We start from the raw sequence: 23,540 nt of genomic DNA, 5'->3' as shown, positions 1-23,540 counted from the left end.
TCCCTCTTTTTATTTGATCATGTGGCAAACCTCTAATACAGCACTAGGGAGGTGATATAAGCAAAGAATGATCATTTCACTGTAGGAGAAAAATTCAAGATATAAAAGGATATTGAAAGAATTTAAACAAAGACATCAACAAAAGAGAGATGCTGAATGAAGAGATGTTCCCCCTTTCTTCACTTTATATTTCTTTGCAGAGAAATTTAATCCAAAATAATATGTGATTGGACTTGGATTATTCATTCATCTTTCTGGTCTCTTTCTTTTCATCCTTGATAATAGTGTACTTGAGCATCTTTATACTACCTATTGCCAGAAACTGTCCTAGCATTTTAAGAAGCCAGCTACTCATTAATTCAAGTGATGTCTACAAGTTGACTCTTAATAGTTGACTCAGGCAAATTATGAAAGTTCCAGAGTTAAAAAGGTGTGGGCTTTTGGGAAACCCAGAGTGAGAAAGTGTATAAACACTGTTCAGCAAACGATTGCTTGGCTCTGTCTTAAATACAGGCCCAGTTAGCCACACTCGTTAATTCATCTTGAAGGATTGGTTCTTTCAGATTCACATGTGTTTACAATATAAAAACTAAACCGTTCAGACTGTGAGAATCCTTCCACTATTCTTATGGCTAGAGACTTCTGTCCTAGCAATTCAAGAAGCCAAACCTTTTTTTTTTTTTTTTTTTTTAGACAGTGTTTACTCTGTCTCCCAGGCTGGAGTGTAATGGTGCGAACATGGCTCAACTGCAGCTTCAACCTCCTGGGCTTAAGGGATCCTCTTGCCTCAGCCTCCTGAGTAGCTGGGACCACAGACACGCACCACCATGCCTGGCTAATTTTTTTTAGCATTTTGTATAGACCGAGTCTCACTTTGTTGCTCAGGCTTACACATTCTTATGAATTCAAGTCCCTAAATGCAATTCAATTCACTAAACAGCAGTATAATGTTTAGTCTTTTCTTTTTCTGTGACCTTACTTGAATCAAAATGGACCTGAACATTTTCATTACCCAAACTATGATCTGATCAATATTCTATATCATACTCCTCCTTTTGAATAACAGTATGTAGAATTTTTAAATTGTTAAAAATACTTATAGTAAAATATACAAAAACAAAATTTAACATCTTAATCGTTTTTAAGTGTACAGGTCAGTAGTGTTGAATACATTCACATTGTTGTGCAGCCGGTTTTCACTGTACCAGACATTCTAATAAACTCCCCTCTTCCCTGAAGTAAGCCAGCGGCCTTTCCACCCAGAGCAGCTGGTGAATTTGATGATCTCGGGCAGAATGCTCCCCTCTACCCCCACAAGAGGGAAAGCAGCTCTTACCTTGGGGAAGTTACTCAGATTTCTAGAAAAACTTTCTGTAAGGTTGGCTGTCATGGTGTGAATTAAAAGGTTATGTCAGAGGTTAAACTATGCAATTAAATCAAGAAAGCAGATTATTCTAGTAGCTGACAGTAACGTTTGAAAAGAGACAGGATTAGCTGTACTTAGTCACATATAAACTGCACAAAGCGAACAAAGGGGAAAAAAAATTATTTCACCAAGCTTCCCTTGAAAGAAAATCGTTCCATCTTGCACCTCTAATTTTTCATTTTAATTCTGTTACTTCATGAGGTTCATTATCCTCTTCCAGATTTGCACACGGTGACTGATGCTCTGTGACGGGTTGTTTTTGTTTTTCTGCTTTAAAAAATATTCCCTCCCTCCCTAAATAATTATCTGCAAATTAACCTTTTCTCTTACTGGAATATTTGTTGGAATAGAATACAGAAAATAGAAATGTGTAAGCAAGACTGTTTAGACAGGAGATAAATTCTTTGAGGCCACAAGGGTATCATTTATTAAATGACTGCTGCCGTCCTGTAAATGGGCCCCTTTTGACCTGAAAGAGTTAATGCTCTATTGAAAGTGGCTGGGTTGTCCCCAGCCTTACTCCCTTGGAAGGCTCTGACCCATTAATGGCAGTAATAATAATAATAGAAAACAATCCTGCTTTGCTTCCATTACTCTGAAACTGTTAATGGTATCCTAATGTTTTTTATTCTTTTAGTGTATCTGAAAACTGACATTCTGCTCAGCTAAAATTTCAAATGTAGTATTGTTTTTCATTACCATTTTTACATGCCATGCAGGATGCTGAGTAAGGAATAAGGCAGAGGCTTGTAATTGATCTTTTAAATCATCATAAACATTTATTTTTCTCCCCATGGCTATATCTAGTGCCAATAACTCAGTCGTCAAATGATGGGAAAAACTATTTAATGATGCATCACAAGCTCCTTCCTAAATTTTTACCCAGAACAAGGCAGGGAATATAAAAATATGTCACATTGCTCAAAATTTGATTTTAAAATAAGCACAAAACAGTTTTTTTTTTCTTTTGTGGGAGTATTAGCAGTGAACCAAGTGTTCCTTTCTTTTTTGATATAAACCCTTTTTAGAAAAGTCTTGTGTTTTTATGTTTTTATTATAAGTAATAATGAAAAGTAAAATAGGGCTGTGCAATGTGCAGGGCAGAACTGTGGCTTCTGTTTTGGGAGCTGACATTTATAAAAGGCAGGTAATGATATTACCCCCTCTGTAGGGCTGTCAAGACAAGGCAAAGCATTTGGCACAGAGACTGTACCATGGTAAGTTCTAAATAAAGATTAACTATCATTTTTATTATTGTTGTTGTTCTCTCAGAGCAAAACATCCATCCCAGTTTAGGGTACTGAGGCAATACCCACTCAGAGCAATTGAATCCTACCTAGGGCATGGTGTAGATAGAAGTCCCTGCCTTGCCTATTGTCCATGTGTATTAGAATGAATATGTTTGGATCCAGGGTCACAGACTTCAGAGGCCCCTTATTGCCAGTGGGCATCATAAACCTGTTCATCTGGCCACTAGGGTCCTTACTGGTCTTTTCCCATTCTCTCTGTTCAACCTCATTCCTATACTCCCAGGCCCCATGAGCACTCTGCAGTGGACACATGACTGGGCTTGCTGCCCCTTGGCAGATCCATGTTCTCAGCTCTCGCCCATTCTGTCTCCAGGGCCGTCTCTGTTTGATGCTGCTCAATTCCAAGGGATCTGTTTCAGCCTAGAGTCATCATTTTTCTCCTCTGACTTCTGCCACTCCCTCTGTATCTTGCCACATCCCACCTTGTTTGAGGATGCTTTTGAGTTTTGCATTTTGACCTTCATGTAGATTGCTTGTTCCTTGAGAGCAGCTGTTCACAAAGATATACTCATGTTGTCTTTTGATGAGCTGAGTCCACATCCTGCAGATCTGGAGGAAAATATCTTCCTTTTTAATTAGTAGCAACATATTACATGTATATAGACTACTTTACAGCTTTGTGAATTGTTCATACATATATAATTTCATCTTATCATAACAAAAACTTATGCAATTGGCATCCCTATTAACTTAGGCAAGTTACTTTATCTCTGCCTCAATTTTCTCAACTATAAAATGAGGATAATATTAGTGTATACCTCATGTAATTAAATGAGTTAATAGATATATATAAGAATGTGCCTGGTACAGAGATAGCTGCTGCTTTTTTTATCACCATTATCATCATCAATGTGATTTTTCCATTATCCCACTTTTACTGATGTGGAAACTGAAGCCCAGAGAGATTAAATAACTTCCTTAGATTCTAAGCCTTCAAATTCCAAGTCCCCACTGAACATGCCTCCTACACAAATCTTTGTTGTTAAGCACCCTAGACTGCTTTTAGTCCATCATTTCCTTATAGTCAATTTACAGAAAAGTTTCCAATTCACAGTTTGTCTGGAAATTTCTGTGAAAGGGAAACTTAAAACAAGCACAGTGATAAAACACAAACCCTTCTCCAGAAATAGACACCCCCATTCCTGGGAGACAGGTCTCTCTCCTCCTAAATGAGAGGTCTCTGTTGAGTAGTCATGAGAATACCTATGGGAACAACTAGCTCTTAAAGGTGATGCCAGGTTTCCTCCAATCTCTCTAAAATCCAGACAACATATTTAATTAATGTCATTGTAGATGGGTTGTTTGAACCCCTGGTCAACCATAGCAAGAATTGATTTTACCTCTCTTTTGAAAGTCATTCTATTTTTCTAAATTGTCTAACCATTGGTAGTATGTCTCTACTTATTACTGATGATCTGGAGAATGGTCCTGTCTTCACAAAGGAGTCAGGGGTCAAAGTGAGCAAACCAATGTAATAAAACTCTTCTCAGTGTAGAAGATTTATCACTTGTAAAATCCATGCAGGAACAGACTAGAACATGCCTGTCTATAAGCTGGTGTCAGACACACTTCTCACTGGTGTGCTCAACTCTGTACTCACCATTCCTTCACCAGCAGTCTGCCCTGTTCCTCAAGTGTCTGACCTGAGTAGAAACAACTGGTGGTAACATGGATTGTTATGTGGATGAGAGATTGGAGAACAGAATATGAAGTCAAGACTATGGGTCACAGTGGAAAGAAAACAATTTCAAACTAGTTTTGCAAAGATAATTTGTTGACTCCTAGCAACTAAAAAGTTCAGAGGAACATCCACAAAGAAATGTAGCTGCACCCAGGGTCTCCATGTCAGCAGTACTCTCGTGCAGTTCTGGTTCCTCTCTTTGGACTTCATTTTTATGGAAAAGCAATATGATTGCCAGAAGCTCCAGGCTTAGATTCTCCCAGTAACCCCAGTAACAAAGACTGCTTAGTTCACTCTACCAGGCTTAGTTCTAGTTAGCCCTGTGTGTGTCAGTAGCTGTCCCAGAGCTCACCAGGGGGAAGAAATGCACTAATTAGTCATGTCTGGGTCGTAGGCACTGAATGAGAGTTGAGGAGGCGTAGTACACCAAGGAAAGCCACAATGCTCATTTTAGATAGAATAATGGGTGCCGGGTAGGAAAAAGAATGGATGTCAGCAGTCGGGGGAGAAAAAGAGAGGCAGTTTAGGATAACTGGAGAGTTGTGACACTCTTGCTGTTTCTCCATGTGCTTCTCTGAGGTAGAGTAAAGCAGTTTCCATGTACCCTGACATCTCAGTACAACCCAGCAAGAATTTCAGTGCAAGAAACACTGATCATAGACTTCCCTGAGGGAAGGTTATTAATGGAAGTATCACCTTGTAACCTTGTTTCCCACTGGCAAAGATTCCTCAGGCTGAGTTATTGGGAAACTCCAGTATGCTGTCAGATTTCACAACAACATTAAGTGGTACTTCCTTTTCATATTTGCCACCTCATTTATTTTGTGTGTCCCCATGTTATTAGTTTTACTGCCCATTAATCATTATATATTACCAAATATAGTAAAGCGTGCTTACGAGGAGATAGCAAAGGGTCCGGCCACAGCAGTCACAATGAAGCCATGGCAGGAGGAAGCCTAGGGGTAGCAGGCAGTGCCCCCTGTCCCGTCCACCCAGACACATAACCCTGAGCGCCTCCTGCTTCCCAAGTGCATTAAGATATGTTTCTGCACCCTATCCCTCCTTGTCAGAGAAAAACCTGGGGAAAATCGTTCTGTTCATTTTGAGGACAGATGACTAACCATGCTAAAAATGTATATGAAGAAATTAGAAGAAATTTGAAACTGTAAAAAGAAAGGAAGAGCAAGAGATTTTATTAGCAATGAGTTCCATTGCTGCAAAGATAGCACTCTCCCTTCCCTTTAATTTATTCCATGTACGCCTTCTGTATTATTTTTTCTCTAAATACCAATATCATCGAGCGTTTCCTCTGGTAAAAAAAACTTAATGGCTTTCTATTGTCCCCTAATTTGGGCCTTGCCTTCTTAGCCAGATTTCAAAGCCCTTCAAGTCTTACTTTATCCTTTCTACCATGTTTATTTCCCACCAGTCTCTACCACATTGTTTTTTGTTACTAGTCACTCCATCTTCCCTGTGTCCCCACCCCCCGTAGACGTGTTTGGACTTTTCCTCATGCCTTTTCCTCTAAGTGGTGTGCCTGTCCGCCTCCTACTTCTCTTACCTATATACCATCCATCTTCAAGGATATGACCCACATCATGCATGAAGTCTTACCCAGTGACTCATAGTCACACTGTGCTTTCTTTTCCCTGACTTCTCCAAGCCTAAAATACTCCAGCCCTTAACTGTGCTCTACATCAGTATTCTTGGTACATGGTTTGCAGAGATACCTGCTGGCCAATGATCCCAAAAGTCCACGACCTTGTCTGATTTGTAATTTTGTTGATGGTGTCATGGATTAGTCTGATGGAGAAGACTGAAAGAAACTAAATAGTTATTTACTTGCTGTCCCTGGCATAGTTATTCTCAGGAAATTATTTTAGCATTTTACTTCTTCATGAAAAATATCTTTGCAAGAAATAAACAAGTGTATTTGGGCTACTGGTAGAAGTGAAGGAGATAGAAGATGATTTGAAAAGTAATAAGAAATCTTAGACCAAAAAAAGTAGAAGTTTTCAGTAAAGAGTGAAAATTCAGAGCTAGTAATGACCCTGTCCTACAATGTATGAATAGAGAAGCAGAAATCCTCTTGTCATTCTGTTGGTTATAGAGAATCCTCCTAATGGGTGTACATTTTGTTCACCAAAAAAATATGATGGGAAGAGTTGACATTTACTGAATATTTGCTGTGTTCCGGGTATCATGTTCAAAGTTCTGTATCATATAATCTTCCAACTACCCCATAAATGAGGTTCTATGATTATCTCTGTTTTACAGATAAGAAAACTGAAGCACTGAGAGGTAGGAGCCTCACCTAGAGTAACACAAATAGTATATGGGTGGAGCTGGGGCATAAAACTGCTATGGTTGAATGTGTCCCCCACAAGTTCATGTGCTGGAAACACGGCTCCCAGTGCAGCAGTGTGGAGAGAGGTGGGACCTTTGGGAGATGACTGAGTCATGAGGGCTCTGCCACCATTAACCCATTCATAAATTAGTGGATTAAACCATTCATGGATTGATGGATTAATGGGTTATTGAGGGAGTGGGTTAGTAATCATGAGAGTGGTGTGTCAGAAAAGCTAGTTTGGCCATCTGTCATGAGCCCACCTCAATGTGTGATGCACTGTGCTGCCTTGGGAATCTGCAGAGAGTCCCCACCAGCAAGAAGGCCCTCACCAGATGTGGCCCCTAAACCTTGGCCTCCCCAGCCTCTAGAACTAAAAGAAGTCAATTTCTTTTCTTTATACGTTACCCATTCTCAGGTATTCAGTTATAGCAACAAAAAATGGACTAAGAGAACCCAAGATGTCTAATGTCAGACTGTGCTTGTAATAGCAATTGCTTTAAAGAGTAAATTTTGAGTGAATGCCAAAGATGCAATTAATTAGCTGAGTAAACAGGTAACATGGCTACCATTGGAAATATGAATCCAGATAAATCCAGGTGTATGTACAAACAATTTATTTTCTAAAATTTGGGGACTTGTATTCCCATGAGATGGGTCCTTCTTGAGCTTTAAGGATCTCCTCCACGTCGATTCTCTAGTGTTATTGTTTCATGAGTGTTTATATTTGCTCCACACAGAGACTAGAATGTCTTTGACTAAGCTAGCTGTTTAATCTTTTATTTCTGAAGTAGCAAAGAAAAGGGGAGGAATTTCAGCGTAAGGTTTGTCAGACCAGGAAAGCCTCATGTAGCATCTCAGTAGCCTTGCCAAGTCAATAGGATGACATTTCCTTGTCTGCACTCTCAGGGAACTTAAAAGAAGAATTAGGAAAAGGTTGAGTGTTTGTTCTGAAATTTACATGAGATGTAGGACTGAGGCACTGCCTTTCAGGAATGTGACGGGAAATCACAAAATACCAGTGGAAATACCCTCAATTCACCATAGAGAATACAGAATTACTGTTTCAAAGAGAGAGCCATTTCATCAGTCAAACACCAGATGAAATAGTTGGCTTGTGTTTAAAGATAGTGACACATTGCTATAGACAAAATGTTTGTTTCCCTCCAAAAATCATACATTGAAATCCTACACCACAATATGATGGTATTAGGAGGTGGGGTCTTTGAGAAGTGATTAGGTCATGATGCTGGAACCCTCTTGAATAGGTTTAGTGCTCTTGTAAAACAGGCCCCAGAAAACTCTTCCACATGAGGATGCAGCAAGAAGATGGCCATCTATGAACCAGGAAGTAGGTCCTCAACAGACACTGAATCTCCCTGTGCCTTGATATTGCACTTCCCAGCCTCCAGAACAGTGGGCAAATACATTTCTGTTGTTTATAAGCCAGTTTATGAAATTTCATTATAGCTGCCCAAATGGAGTAAGACAAAAGTTGGTACCAAGAAGTAAAATGACACTATAACAAATACCTAAAAATATGGAAATAGCTTTGAAACTGGGTAATGGGTGGAGGCTGAAAGAGTTTTTAAGTGCATACTAAAAAAAGCCCACATTGTCATGACTGGACTTTTAAAAGGTGATTCTGGCAAGGGCTCCAAAGAAAAACAAAAACAAACAAAAAAAGCAACAGCAACAACAACAAACACCACCACTCACACCACCACCATCGCAAGAGGAGAGCTGTAAAGAAAGCCTCGATCTCTCAGTCTTCTTAGACGATACCCACATAATCTTGCATAGAACATTGGTAGAAATACGGATGGTAAAGGCCATTCTTAATGAGGTCTCAGATGGAAATGAGGAACATGTGATTCATGGAAACTGGAGAAAAGACCATCCTCCATATAAAGTGGCAAAGAACTTTGCTGAAGTGTGGTGGTGTTCTGGTGTTTTATGGCAGGTAGAACTTGTAAGTGATGACATTGGGTATTTAACTGACACTATTTGTAAGCAAAGTTCTCTGATTTCTCTAAAATCCAGATAGCATATTTAATTAATGTCATTGTAGATAGTTTGTTTGAACCCATAGGCACAGCCTGGCTTTTTCTGACTGCTTATAGTAAAATGGAAGATGAGAAACATGACTTAAAGATGGAATTGCCCATCAAAAAGGAAGCAGAGCTTAAAGATTTAGGTATTTCTCAGCCTATCCATATTGAAAAGTCTGAAAAAGCCTGTTTGGGAAAGAATACTAAGGATGTGGTCAAACAACTATTTGATAAGGAGGTTAGTATGGATCAGCCATCTCAGCAGAAGCCAGGAGCTATTCTCCAGGACAATGGAAGAATGACTCTGAAGGCAATTCAGTAGATCATCAGGACAATCATTTCTGCCAACAGGCCCAGAGTGCAAGGGCCCTGGAGACAGAGTGGTGTCCAAGGAAGGGCTGCTGGTGCCCTCAGGACCTCAGTGCATTCTGCATAGGGCAGCCAAATACCACAGGTTCTGTTCCTTGTGCTATAGCGTCAAATTGCTTGGACACCCCAGGTACAGCTCCAATGGGACCTAGTGTAGCATGGATCACAGAGGCTACCCCTCCCAAGGGCACAGGCAGCAACTTTGGTGGCATCCACACAATGCCATCTCTGCTGGTGCAGAGAGCTGTAGTAGAACCCTCATGAATGGGATTAGTTTCCTTATAAAGAAAAGGCCCCCAGAGAGTTCCCTTGCCCCTTCCACCATGTGAGGACACAATAAGAACACAGGCATCTATGAACCAGGAAGCAGGCCCTCACCAGACACCAAATCTGTCAGCACCTTGATCTTGAACTTCGCAGCCTCCAGAACTGTGAGATAATTCTGTTGTTCATAAGCCACTCAGTCTGTGGTATTTTTGTTATAGCAGCCCAAATTAACTCAGGCACACATGAAAACTATAAATCTTGAAACATGTGAATCATACTCAGGGTGGTGAGATACTCAGCATGAGAGAGGCAAGCAAAGAGCCGCAGAGAACAACTCATTTCTCCAAACTCCTGTTCCCTCCCAGACACACAGTCCCTCAAGGGCACACTCTCATTGAGAGGGAAGGTAAGTGAAATTGTTCTCATTAAGTGATTTTATGCTGCCCATCCTCCTACTTTTTTTCTAAATTTCTCTCATCATGAACATACAGTTGAATTTGGGTAAGATCAATTGTGTGTGATTAGACTTCATTTTGTACAGGAAAAAATTTAGTAAACTGTAAAGCCACAGAAAGTGTTAGTTATAGTCACATTTACCTTCCATTCCTCTTAGGACCGAGCACGGTTGTGAGCCACAAAAAATACCCAGTAAATAATTGTCAACAGCTGACTTGATTTTGGCTTGACATTTTAACATTAGATTGAAACCTTGCTTAAAGTATATTTATAGAGAAATTGTTATTCATGTGAACATGAAACTGAAAAACCTCACTTTCTATCAGTTTGGTAAATAACTCAGTAATTGAGAATTGAAATGCCCATTTTTTTTTTCAAGTACAATCGGATACGTATAAAAAGAGGAAAAATACAAAAAAAAATATAAAAATAACATTGACCTTAAAAAATACAGGTGCCCAGGCTGTATAATATGTAAAGATACCCTCATGTAGGTACCCTCCAAGAAATCAATCAAACTTTGACCTTTTATGTTATGCTAATGGTTTTTGAGGAAACATTAAAATTCTTTATAATATGCCTTATTTTGAGAGTACTGTTGTATACAACCCGCATAAACATACAAAACACTCAACAATCAAAAGCAGAAGAAACATGTACTGTTTTAGCAAGACATACAAAGAGTTAATGGCAAAAGGAAAAAGAGGGGAAACAATCACTACTATGGTCTGTGTTTAGAATATAAAGCCTGTTACCCAGATATATGAGGAGGAGCTGGAAGGCAAATAAAGGTGTTCTTGGCAGTAGGTAAAAATAAGACTATTTAAAGCACACATGAGGTAGAAATGGCAGAAAAGGTTAGTATTACAAAGATAAGTTTAGCGAAAGGAACAACTACTGTGGAAAAAAAGGGCAAAATATAGAGATAAGTAAATAATTATAGGTAGGGCAGAAACTATTAAATCATTGAAAGTAGGAAAAGAACCTAAGGGTTGTATTAACAAAGAAAAGGAAGCTGTATGTGGGCTTTGAGAAAGTGAAGCAATTGTGGTCTGTGTTTCTGCATGTAAAACTTTGTTCAGCCTCACAGCACTGAAGAAAAAGGGCATCCCAGTGTTGTAAGTACCCTTTACCTTCATATTCCTTTTTACCTCCAAAGAATGTTTGTGTAGTAGATCTCTGTGCTGAGGATACAAAACTCAGTAAGTCTAGGAAAGGTAGGTAACATTTTTTGATCATGTATCACACGTAGGAAAGTTTCTCCCACTGGTCCATTTATTTGACCCTCAAATGAATATTCTGTTACTTATTTAAATAATAAAGGTAGTGTTTTCCTATAAGTACCCACATGTCTCTTCTGGAGACCAACGCTGTGTACTTAATTTTTCAGTTATTTTCTTGAATGCAACTTTTTATTTTTTTGTTTGCTTGTTTTGTTTTTTTAATCCAGTAGAGTCTTTCTAAGGGAGGAAAGAATGAAAACAGAAGATTAAAACACACCAGCATGCTGGGATTGGTGTTGTCTGGGTTCCTCAGCTGCCCTAACAGAATCTACCCACAGATAAAGTTATATATGTATTTTTAGAAATAGTTCAACCACTAAGTTGAACCATGGAGTACATTTTCTTATCTGTAAGATAGAGAAAAAAAGAAAAAGAAAGAAAAATGTCGTGAGAATATTTTTGGTGTAATGAATTCACTATTTGTAACATTTTGGGGACATAATCTGAGTTCAGGAAAGAAACCTAAACATGGCATAAAATTTTGACTATTTTGGCCAGGCGCAGTGGCTCAAGCCTGTAATCCCAGCACTTTGGGAGGCCAAGACAGGCGGATCACGAGGTCAGGAGATCGAGACCATCCTGGCTAACATGGTGAAACCCCGTCTCTACTAAAAAATTACAAAAAACTAGCCAGGCGAGGTGGCGGGCGCCTGTAGTGCCAGCTACTGAGGAGGCTGAGGCAGGAGAATGGCGTAAACCCGGGAGGCGGTTTGCAGTGAGCTGAGATCCGGCCACTGCACTCCAGCCTGGGCGACAGAGCGAGACTCCGTCTCAAAAAATAAATAAATAAATAAATAAAATTTTGACTATTTCTCTGTGAAAGAAGAAACTTTTAGTAAAGAAAGTTAAAGTGTATAGCAATACTTGGCATACATTTAACACACTTGAAGGGCCGTGCCCATACTCATAATCAAGGAATTTATTTGTTCACATAATCTTCCCATATTTTCTCTGAATAGTTTCACTTTAAAATAAAGTGTTTGAAGATAGAGTAGGGGAGATTATGCAAATGTATGAATCTTAATGAGAAGTTCATTATTGAACATTTTGATGTAAATTTCAGGAAACGATTAAAGACCCTGGGATTTGTGAGACTTAAAAGAAAAATTCCACTCTTGGAGAACTTGGAAATTGCCGGTAAAGGAACTGAGACCCAAATGACAGCAGATAATGTATAGCCAAATTGCATTATGCCCTATGGTAATGAATAGGAAACAGGGCACTGTGATAAGCTTGGAATGATGATCAATATTTGGAACACTGTGATAGGCAAGAAGGTAATTAGGCCCATTATGGACACAGTTAACACAGATAACATAACTTGGGAAATTATACATTTGGATATTACAGAGAATTTTTTAAAGGCTAATGGATTTGCAGTGATACCAAGTAAAGCATATAAGACATTTTGCCTCCAGGAAATCTACTTTAAAAAAAATCAAACAGAAAATTTTCAGTAAATGTAATCTAAAATGAAAAGACAAAGTGAAATATGTGGGACAATAAAGTGGTATTGTGCCTCCTACTTGGAATTTACAATAATTTTGTATTCAAAGAGTTTTACATTTATTAATTTCACATCACAGCTCCCCATGCAGCAGGAAAGGCATTTCTATTGTGTTTGTCCAAGTTGACTGCTCATAATAAGGCAAGGCCAAATTGATAATAAAAGCAAGCTATCTTGACAAATGCTCAGCCTTCCCAGGTCTCATGCTGTGACCCCTGGATGGCGTTATAATAATCTTTGTCCCTAATTTACGATGGGAAACAATCCCTTTATTTTAGAAGGGAAGACTGTAACTTAATTAATTTTCACTAAGTGCCTTGAGGGCCATTGATGTTATTGAAATGTACAAATTAATACATTATTTATTGTTAATTTATCATAAGTATTTGGTAATTATAAGGCTCTAGCTGGGAGAAAAACTTGCCATGTATCTGGAAGTGAATACCTTCCCTAAAATTATTTCTCGTTTTTTAATATGGGTGTATTGGAAGCAGTTTCATCAATAATGGAAGATCCAATTACTGGTCTTCTGGATTAAGGCATTCTTTTATTGTGAGATTTTTAATGCTAAAGTGGGAAGTTCAAACATTGCCAATTAAATCTCAGACTAATTAAGTGATTATTGCCTAAGGAGAAGGGCAACTAAGACTCCACTATTAATCTATCTTATCACAATGGCTTCTATATGTGATGAACAGATGAACATATATATACCTATGTCAATAGAAGAAATGTAAGGCATTGTTTGAAAAAACAATTTAAGGAGTTTAATTGTTTGAAAAAAATTTAAGTTGTTTCCCTTTTCGAATAATAAAGACAGCATTTTTTATGAAGTCCTTTTCAGCTGTTTGTAGAATGCATGGTCGTATTTAATAATTCAATGATGGATTGCACCAAATCTAAGATTTCATTCATTGAAATGTTTAGAGATGGTACAAAAGTGACTGTGACAGTAATGATCACCAATGCTTTATGAGCACTCATGACATGCCAGGCACCCTTCTATGCTTTTCTTATCCTCAATTTTATAGATAAGGGAACTGAGGCACAAAGAGGTTATTAACTCAAGAAGTAATTAGCAGAGCGGGAATGTTTGGATATTTTACAACCTCCTTTTAATCCTTCAGTATTAACCACTACCCTCTAGATAGTTTTATTCTCTAGTATTCAAATCATCTGCCCGTGGAGAAGCAACAGCAGTGCTCAGCTGTAAGGCAAGGGCAGCAATCCAAGACTGAGTCAGAGAAACCAAGGTCCACATCCAAATTGTCCTCCAGGAAGGACCTTCTGTTTCATAACATGTTGAAATGAGGCTTTCTATAATACCTGGAAGACTAGGGCAGCAGTTTCTCAGCATCTTAAGGATCAGTTTCATAGTGGCACCTCTCCAACTAGGTGGTAGCTCTCTCAAGGGCCTTTTGCCACCCTTTTTATGCCTACAGGAGACATGGTGAGCATTTTGCCTGGCACAGCTTCTTTAACTCTTTAGTCTTGGGGTGTGTGTGTGTGTGTGTGTGTGTGTGTGTGTGTGTGTGTTCACTTTTCATAATGCTGTATTTTTGGGAATGGAGTGTAGTAGGGGATGTATCTGAGGATTGATTTGTCCAGAAGACATGACCCTGAAATTTCCCTCTACTCTATATAGGACCATGTCAAGCCAATCCTTCATTTGGAAATAGATGGAATCTTTAAAAGTGCTATAACATCTTTAAAAAAAAAAAATTGTGGCATTTTTATATGAGGCCATAATTTTGAGAGAAAATTTGGCACCTGACATTAAGAATGTTTTTATTATACCACCTTGAGAATAATTTTTATGTGACATCCTTCTTTTAGCACCCTTGATAATTGTGTGTCATCTGTTTCACGCATCTTGTGTATGTTGAGTTCGTGTTTGTGAGGGGAGGATCCGTTTATCTCGATCTTAAAGAACATGGACGTAGAAGCCACAACCAGTATCGCATCAGCTACAGATGAAAATACGAAGAGTCATCATATTTTGGGATAACTTCAATGGGATCGAGTGGCTGAGGTTTTGATTTCAATAAATTACTCACTCAAAAGAGACCTCTTTTTGAGACCCCTGCTTTTAGTGGAAGCCTAGAAAAAAAAATGTGATTTCTGTAAATGGTGAGGCTAGACATAGACAGTGAATCTTCTCATTTTAAAAGCTGTAAAATTTTCTATGTACCATCAACCTAAAGTGAAATTGGTGAGAGTAGGAGTAGGGAAGAGGGATTGAATGTGGCAATTTATTGTACTCCGCACAGTCTTTACAGGGAGGGTATTTTATTCCAAGTGTTTTGTTGCAATTTAACACTGATGCCCCTTCCATGGCAGGTAACCTTGACCTTCTGTAGGAGACCTGAAACATATGAAAGACATGGGGATCCCTGGTGAAGGTCCTTGTCAGAGGCCCCAGTTCACTGTATCTGTAAATCCTTATAAGGACTTCCCTGATTTTGGTTCTCTTCTCTAACATCAGTCCCTATTCTACAGCTACATTCTGTGCATTCTCCAGGAATAAACAGAATTATTTTTCCAATCCTGAAAACTCCAGAGTCTATATTTACAACCTAAGGACTCAACTACCCTTTCTGCTTTTAATATTACCATGTATTACATCCAATAGAGCTAGGTTGTAATATTGCCCAACATCAGTTAGTACTTCTACTTTGTGACTTCTATTTATACAGAGTGAATTAATTGCCGACTCTATTAATCTTGTAAAATCCATGAATCCTTAATGTTCAGTTTGCTTAGAATGAGAAACAGCGTATTTGTTTCTTCTTAGCTATGACTTCTTGCTGAGCTTCACATGAGCTCCTTTTAGATAACGTGCCTTCTATCTTGGACGATTTATTCACTTTCATGTTCCCCAGAATGTATTGCTAAAGGTTGACGTGAATGCTTACAGTTTGGGCTCTAATGTAATCTCCTGAATGGCAATTAATAAATAAAAGATGGTTGCTATTGCTGGCAGAGAATCAGGGCTTTCTCGGATAGTTTTCATCTTCATGTTTTCACCAAACTTCATGTCAGACATCCCTAGGGGTTGATATTATAAAATATTTTCTGTAAACTCCAAAGCTTTTACTATTGCTTCAATACCCCCAAACCTCTGTGATGCCTTTTGTTTTCTTGTCAGAAATGATCTTATTCAATTTCTGTTTCTTCAACTTATCTTCCTTCCTGGGAATATAAAAAATATGCCTCTTTCTGGATTTAATAGTAACATATCCTCAGTATTTATGATTTGCAAATAACACCTGAAATTTGTCCCTGAAATTTCTTGTATTTTTTTTTTTGGCTTAGTCTTATCTCTGTTGCATTTATTGAATATACTCTGTTGAATTTACTGAATATTGAATTGCACTTACCCTACATTAATAGCCAGTAGGGTTTATAAAATGCAATGTTTATTGTCATCCTGTATATTGTTCAAAGTGCAAAGTTGTCTCCTGTAAGTTAATGATGAAACTATAAAGCAATATCCAATTTTTGCAATTTGCCTACTTGACAAGGCTCCAGGGTTAATCTAGCCTAATATTCTTATTTTAGAAATGAGGAAAATGTAGGGCAGTTTAAGCTATTTGACCATAATCAAATAGAGGGTGCAGAGCAAATACATCTTTAGACAGTAAAGTACATGGTACACAGCAGAAAAGCTGGAACTAGGCTGCCTTGGCCCAGCTCCTGGTCTGGATGCTTATTAAGTGTGTAATTTCAGACAAGTTATGTCAATGCTGTGTGCCTCAATTTCTGAATCTGTAAAATGGGGCTAACAGTAGTACCCGCACTCACATGGGTATATATATACACATAGGGCTTTGTTGTACTTCTTTTGTATTCCTTAATCCTGTGTGAAGCTGCTAGTAGTAGTGTTCATAGTGGCAGTGATAGTAGAAGCAAAAATAATGATGATAGTAATAAAAGGTAGTGCCGTTTATTGAGCCTTGCTAGGTGCTAGACATTGAAGTAGGTACTTTACATACATAATTCTTAATGAATACTCCATCTATTGAAAAATGACACAGTCATTTATTTCCAGAAATGCAAGTTTAGCCTCTTCGTGACAGTAGTTTCCTTCATAACTGGAAAGGAACATGAGCTGTGGCCCTGGTGGAAAAGCTTTGACTGTAGAAACAAGAGCCCTGAAAGAATTCCTTCCATCTTAAAGATAATCCTTGTGCTGCTAATATTTATATAACCTAATCCTGTTATTGATAATTGGGAGACTAGCTGGGGGTGGGGATGGAGGTCAGGGAATGGAGTGGGAGGGGGCAGGTAGAGGCCAAGGCAAACCGCACAAATGAAAAACATTATATACCAGAAAAGAGATGATTCAGATTCAGTTGTGCTTTATATTTTCTGTTTTATAATTTTACATTGCATCAAAAGGTTGTCCCTTTTCTAGATACCCAAGCAGGAATACATTCAGAACAATAGCATCAACATGGAAAAGTTGTTTTCTTTCTTGCTTTGCATTATTGATTGATTGATTAAATAAACTGCAGTTACCATACATTAATAGCCAGTAGGGTAAGGTAAAGTGTTTAATTACAGAAATCACAGTCACTTCAATGTTCTCTTATTTGCATGCCCAGTATGTTCCTTACTAATCATATGAGCAACCATAGCAATGATAAAAGCTGTCAGGTGTGGGAGTGCTAGGACAATACTGGAAGGGAAGCTCTCGTCACGTTAGGTGCTTGGTATGTTTGTGTGTGTGTCTGTGAGTATGCATAGGTGTATGTATGTATACTCACATATATGAAATCACTCATTCACACTCATATATAGTCTCTATAAATAGCTACAACCTTTCAAATTCGTATGTGTGTGTATATACCTGTAGACACACATGCATATACACTTCTACATAGAGAGAAATGTACATATAATCATATTAAATCTTATCACAGCTTTAGAAAAGGAAACGGAGGCTCAGAGAAGTCAAACCACTTGTTCGAGGTCACAAAAGGTGGCAAAGCTGGAATATAACCCCAACTCCCACCCACTTAACACCCCTTTTTTGGGATGTCCAGACAGAAATATTCTTAGAACAATAGGATTACACCACACTGCCCCATTAGAAGAGGGGTGACCTTTTGCCCTTTCTTTTCCAGAATCTCCAAGCAAAGATTTTGGTCCAACTCTGGGTTTGAAAAAGTCCAGTTCCTTGGAGAGTCTGCAGACTGCGGTGGCCGAGGTCCAGAAGAATGACCTTCCTTTTCACAGGCCCCGGCCACACATGGTTCGAGGCCGAGGCTGCAATGAGAGCTTTAGAGCAGCCATTGACAAATCCTACGATGGACCCGAAGAAATAGAAGCTGGTAGGACAATATGCTTCCTTAAATGGCTTCTTCATCTCATTGTTATCTGCAAATCACGGGCAAGAATGTGTGCTTAACTACAGAAAAAAATGGTTTAAGGATCACAATTATATTTTTGATATTAAAAGTAATTCATTTTCCTGATATGTTTTGCCCTTTGGCTTAATGAACATGGAATTGGAGAATGCAATATGCAATTTATTTTACAGTGCAAGGCTAAAGAAATGTTCTCCTTCACTTTTCTACAAGGACCAACTGTCATTTACCCTTAGGGTAGGAGCACTAAGTATGCATTTCTTGACATTCTCATTCGAGTCATTAGAGGCAGCATCAATCCAAGGACTCTGACTGCATTAATTGGGTAGAAGCAGTTGGGATATTTTGTACTCAGAACTCCCTCCTCACCCTGTTTGTTTCCCAGCATGCGAACTTTCTGAGCTGATCAAGGTTAACAAGCCAGCTTTCAGAGAGATTACTGCTTGAACACATATCAAGCCTTTCATACTATCAGCTAAGCAATCGGTCATCCCCACTCCCAGCATCAAATCTTGCTCGAAGTAACCAGATTTAGGCAGTCAGATCTTCAAAGGGCACAAGTAACCACATGGAAGGGTAGAACTCCAGAGTGCTATTATTCATTCTTTAGCATTTTACATGTTAGTGTTTCTCTATATACTAACTGCATGTGCCCCTGACCATGAGTATTGATTATTTTTTCTCTGTACAGACGGTCTGTCTGATAAGAGCTCTCACTCTGGCCAAGGAGCTCTGAATTGTGAATCTGCCCCTCAGGGGAACTCAGAGCTAGAGGACATGGAAAATAAAGCCAGGAAAGTCAAAAAAACTAAAGAGAAGGAGAAGAAAAAGGAAAAGGGCAAATTGAAAGTCAAGGAAAAAAAGCGCAAAGAGGAGAATGAAGATCCAGAAAGGAAAATAAAGAAGAAGGGCTTCAGCGCCATGCTGAGGTATGGTCCTGCTTTGAAGGCAAAGTTGGGTTTGTTTCTCATTTTGTCTCTCCTGGTGAAATGACTCCTTTGTCTGTACTCAGAAAATAGTGCATACTTTCCCTCATACTCAGCTAAATGCATACAGCTCTCAGCTGTAACTGTTCTTGTTCTCTTTCTGCAGAGGCAGAGGAGCTTTTCGAGGAAGCTTACAGTGATGACAGGACACTGTCTTAAGTTTGTTGTCAAAGAAAGGTCAACACTATGCCAGGCACGGAGGCTCATGCCTGTAATCTCAGTATTTTGGGGGACTGGGAGGATTGTTTGAGCCCAAGAGTTCAAGACCAGCCTGGGCAACGTAGGGAGACCCTATATATATATATTATATATATTATAATATATATATTATATTTATATTATATATATATAATATATATATTATATTTATATTATATATATTTATAATATATATATTATATTTATATTATATATATTTATATTATGTATATATTATATATATTATATATATATATATTTTTTTTTTTTGGGGACAGTCTCACTTTGTCACCCAGGCTGGAGTGCAGTGGCGCAATCTCAGCTCACTGCAACCTCCGCCTCCCGGGTTCAAGCGTTTCTCCTGCCTCAGCCTCCTGAGTAGCTGGGACTATAGACACACACCACCACGCCCAGCTAATTTTTGTATTTTTAGTAGAGTGGAGTTTTGCCATGTTGGCCAGGAGTCTTGAACTCCTGACCTCAAGTGATCTGCCTTGGCCTCCCAAAGTGCTGGGGTTACAGGCAGGAGACCCTATTTCTAAGAAAAAAAAAAAAATTAGCCAGGCACAGTGATTCATGCCTGTAGTCCCAAGTACTCAGGAGGCTGAGGCCAGAGCATGGGTTGAGCCCAGTAGTCCAAGGCTGAGCTATGATTGCACCATAAAAGAAAGGCCAATGCTTAGTAGAGGCATGGACAATGCCTGCAGTCCTTTGTACCAACGTGTTATGAAAATAAATACTTCCTCTGGCAGCACAGGGAAAGTGAGAGGCGGGGAAGCCCTACGTGTTACCTCTGGAATACCTCTTTTGAAGCAGGGGAGTCAGAGTAGATGAACCTCATCCCTCTGTGACTCTAGGTGTGCAGTGGCCGGGCACATCACTTGTCACCTCCAGAGGCACTGTGATACAGGGAAAATGTCACTGGGTCTGGGCTCAGATGCCCCAGTCTGGATCCATGACTCTCCACACAGGAGCAATGGGGCTTCACACACATTGCTTAGCTTCCCTGAGCCTTACTTTCCTTACTTTTAAAATGAGGCCGGCATACTTGCTCTACTGACCTAGCATAGTTGTGAGACAAGATTTCATGTGCTATACATTCATTCACTAGACAGGGCTCAACACAGCACAGTCAAAATGGCTTTGTTTCTTCTCTCCCCTTCAAGTATGCACTGTTGAGGCTGCCTTCTCTACACCCTGACATCTCAGCTTTCTGGCTGCTAGCTTTCTGGTCACTTTTGGGTAAAAAAAAAAAAAAAAAAAAAAAAATGCGACTTGTTTGTCGGGGGCTAAAATGTTCAATCCGATATAAATGAAAGCTTTCTTCCTTTCTGTCTGTTGGACCTGAACCACAAGGAGCATCCTGTGGTATGGTGGGAGGCAGGATTCTACCTTCTTCCATTTCTCAGTCTTTGGAACCAGGAGACAAAGAAAGACATGATTCAATAGGATAGAATTTTACTTAACTGGCATATTTGGTATAATCTGGCCATCAAGGAACCTTTGTGGCTACTTTTGTGGATTTTCTTAGAGTGCTCCTTACTATACCAGTCACTAATGTAGGTCATTTTCCCACTAACCTATTCCCCTAAGCCTCTGACCTCAGACATATACCCCTGAGTCTCCTGACCCCAATTGGTAGATTTCTTGGACAGTGCCAGTTTGAGACAGCTCTAGCCTAACTTACAGCCACAGCATCTACCTGGCTTTCTAGAGTTCCTGATCTCCCACCCTCCAAATGATGCAAGTACAGCTTGTTCCCACTGTTCTGCTCCTCCTCACCCCGTCATAGAGATGTTCCAACCAGCCTGCCATCTTCAGACTTCTGCAGGCACGTCCCACACCACTCTGGGCCTCTTCCTCCAGGAACACACATCAGACTCTCCCAAGAATGCTGTCATGCATGGGGAAGGGAGGAGGCAGTCAATTTTTGCAAGTCACAAACAAGTAGGAAGTGGGGTGACAATCTCCTGTTATACAATTACCTCCAATTCCCTGAGGGGTTTTCTTGTAGTCCCCTCACTTATTTTGTTGGGGGTTAGAGGCAGAAGTACCCCTTTCTATGACTGCCTTTACTCCTACAATTTCTTCTCAAATCAATTGATCACTATACGTCTATGGGCTGAAGGTGAATGATGGGAGATGATGGTTTGGGGACCAGTTTGGCCACCTCTTATGAAACCCTTAGGAGATATCTCATTTAAGAATGCTGGGTGTATTTATTACCAATTGTTCTCATTTTGTGATCATCAACTGAAATTTCCACATAGAAAGGAAACTTCTATCATCCCATATATAAGTGACATTTAGGGAATACAAATAATCCTCACACCAGTGAGCCTTCCCATTACATTTCCAGTGCTCAAGAAATGCTAAGCAGGGTTCCTCATGCTCAAAAATCTTGGGAGTGATGTTGCCCCTGGATGTGTTATGATAAGACTTGCTAAGGTCCTGCTATCACCTGGGCTGAGGTTACCGCAACAGACCTGATGTCATAATAGGTATCTGACGGTTAAAAAACAAAATTTCGGTCAGGCATAGTGGCCCACATCTGTAATCTCAGCACTTTGGGAGGCCAAGGTGGGCAGATCACCTGAGGTCAGGAGTTCGAGACCAGCCTGACCAACATGGAAAAACCCTGTCTCTACTAAAAATACAAAATTAGCCAAGCGTGGTGGCACATGCCTATAATTCCAGCTACTTGGGAGGCTAAGGCAGGAGAATCACTTGAACCTGGGAGGCAGAGGTTGAGGTGAGCCGAGATCACATCATTGTACTCCAGGCTGGGCAACACAAGCGAAACTCCATCTCAAAAAAAAAAAAAAAAAAAAAATTCAGCTAGGCATAGTGGCTCAGGCATGTAATTCCAGCACTTTGAGAGGCTGAGGTGGGCAGATCACCTGAGCCCAGGAGTTACAAGCCTGAACAACATAGCAAAACCCCATTTCTACACAAAAAGCAAAAATACACAAATTAGTTGGACGTGGTAGCATGTGCCTATAGTGTCAGCTACTCAGGAGGCTGATGTGGTGGGAGGATTGACTTAGCCTGGGAGGTAGAGGATGCAGTGAGCCATGATCCCTTCACTGGACTCCAGCCTGGGTAACAGAGTAAGACCCCATCTCAAAAAATTTAAAATAAAAAGAACAAAATTTCAGCCAATTGAGTTCTAACTATTGAATTGGCTTTTATTAGTGATTCATAAATTGGTCCACATCCCATCTATAGAATAGAAAGGCACTTAAGTGAGATGAGCAGAAGGTGTGAGCTTCATAGGCAGAACAAGACTGAAGAAGGCAAAAACAAGGAACAAAAACAGGATTGCTCATTTCCAAATTGCATTCCTTATAGGGTTAAAGTAGAGGGACTTTATCATTCTAGTTCATGTCCCTGGTCCTCCTTTGATTGGTTGCTGGGAATCTCCCATATTTTGGGAAACTGACCCATTTCTAAGTTCAATTTGATTATATATGGCACATAGCATGAGTGACTCCATTCTGGTTTGGTCTGGTCTGTTGTGGCCTAGTCCAGAAGCTCAAATAATGGCCTCCCATGCATTTATTGAATATGATCTATAGTCTAGTAAATGCCAGATTGGGACAGATGTCCCAATAGATATTTGTCCTGATGGCCTCTGTAGACTCTGTCCTTCCGGTTGCCATTTTGAATTTTAAACTTGCCCATATTCTAGATAATTATTAGGATTGCCAGAATTTATGAACTGTGAGTTAACCATCTTGATGATAATGACAACATGTAATTGCAATATACTTAGATAAGAATTTTGTCTTTGAAGGGATGGAGTTGAGAGGTGAAAATTACAGGCTCTGCCTACATACTTTCTGAGTTCAATCCTGGCTTCTCTAATTTTCACTTCTGTAACACTGAGCAAGTTCCTTAACTGCTTTTGACTCAGTTTCTTCATCTGAAACATGAGAAGCATAATAGAATTATCATTTTTATGAGAATTATATTTTATTAGATGTAACATGCTTAGACCTGTGCCTGGCAAGCAATAAACATTCAATAAATGTTAATTATTGTAGTCAACATAATAATGACCCCTGAAGGTGTCTGCATCCCCGCCCCCAGTACCTGTGTAAATATTATGTTACATGACAAAGGAAAATTAAGGTTGCAGATGGAATTAAGGTTGTTGACCTGAACATAAGGTGATTATCCTGTATTTTCCGCAATATGCCCAATGTAATCACAAGGGGCCTTAAAAGTAAAAGAAGAAAAGGTGACTGTAGAAGTGAGGTGCAGAGAAATGTAGTGCTGCCAGCT

The 23,540-nt window shown here is 39.4% G+C and overlaps 1 protein-coding gene across 4 annotated transcripts in view; it reads left to right on the top strand.

Moving 5' to 3' along the window:
- The window catches only part of PARD3B (par-3 family cell polarity regulator beta), a 1,137,826-nt gene that overhangs the window by 792,003 nt on the left and 322,283 nt on the right, over positions 1-23,540 (top strand). For all 4 annotated transcript variants that reach the window (XM_033230595.1, XM_033230594.1, XM_033230597.1 and 1 more), the window contains 2 exons: positions 17,827-18,033; positions 18,761-18,998. In XM_033230595.1, the coding sequence (XP_033086486.1) occupies positions 17,827-18,033; positions 18,761-18,998 (445 nt within the window). The remainder of the gene's footprint in view (positions 1-17,826; positions 18,034-18,760; positions 18,999-23,540) is intronic.

Source organism: Trachypithecus francoisi, unplaced genomic scaffold (genome assembly GCF_009764315.1).
Source record: "Trachypithecus francoisi isolate TF-2019V2 unplaced genomic scaffold, Tfra_2.0 Lachesis_group13, whole genome shotgun sequence".
Taxonomy (NCBI): domain Eukaryota; kingdom Metazoa; phylum Chordata; class Mammalia; order Primates; family Cercopithecidae; genus Trachypithecus; species Trachypithecus francoisi.
This window is presented reverse-complemented; position numbering and strand designations above follow the sequence as displayed.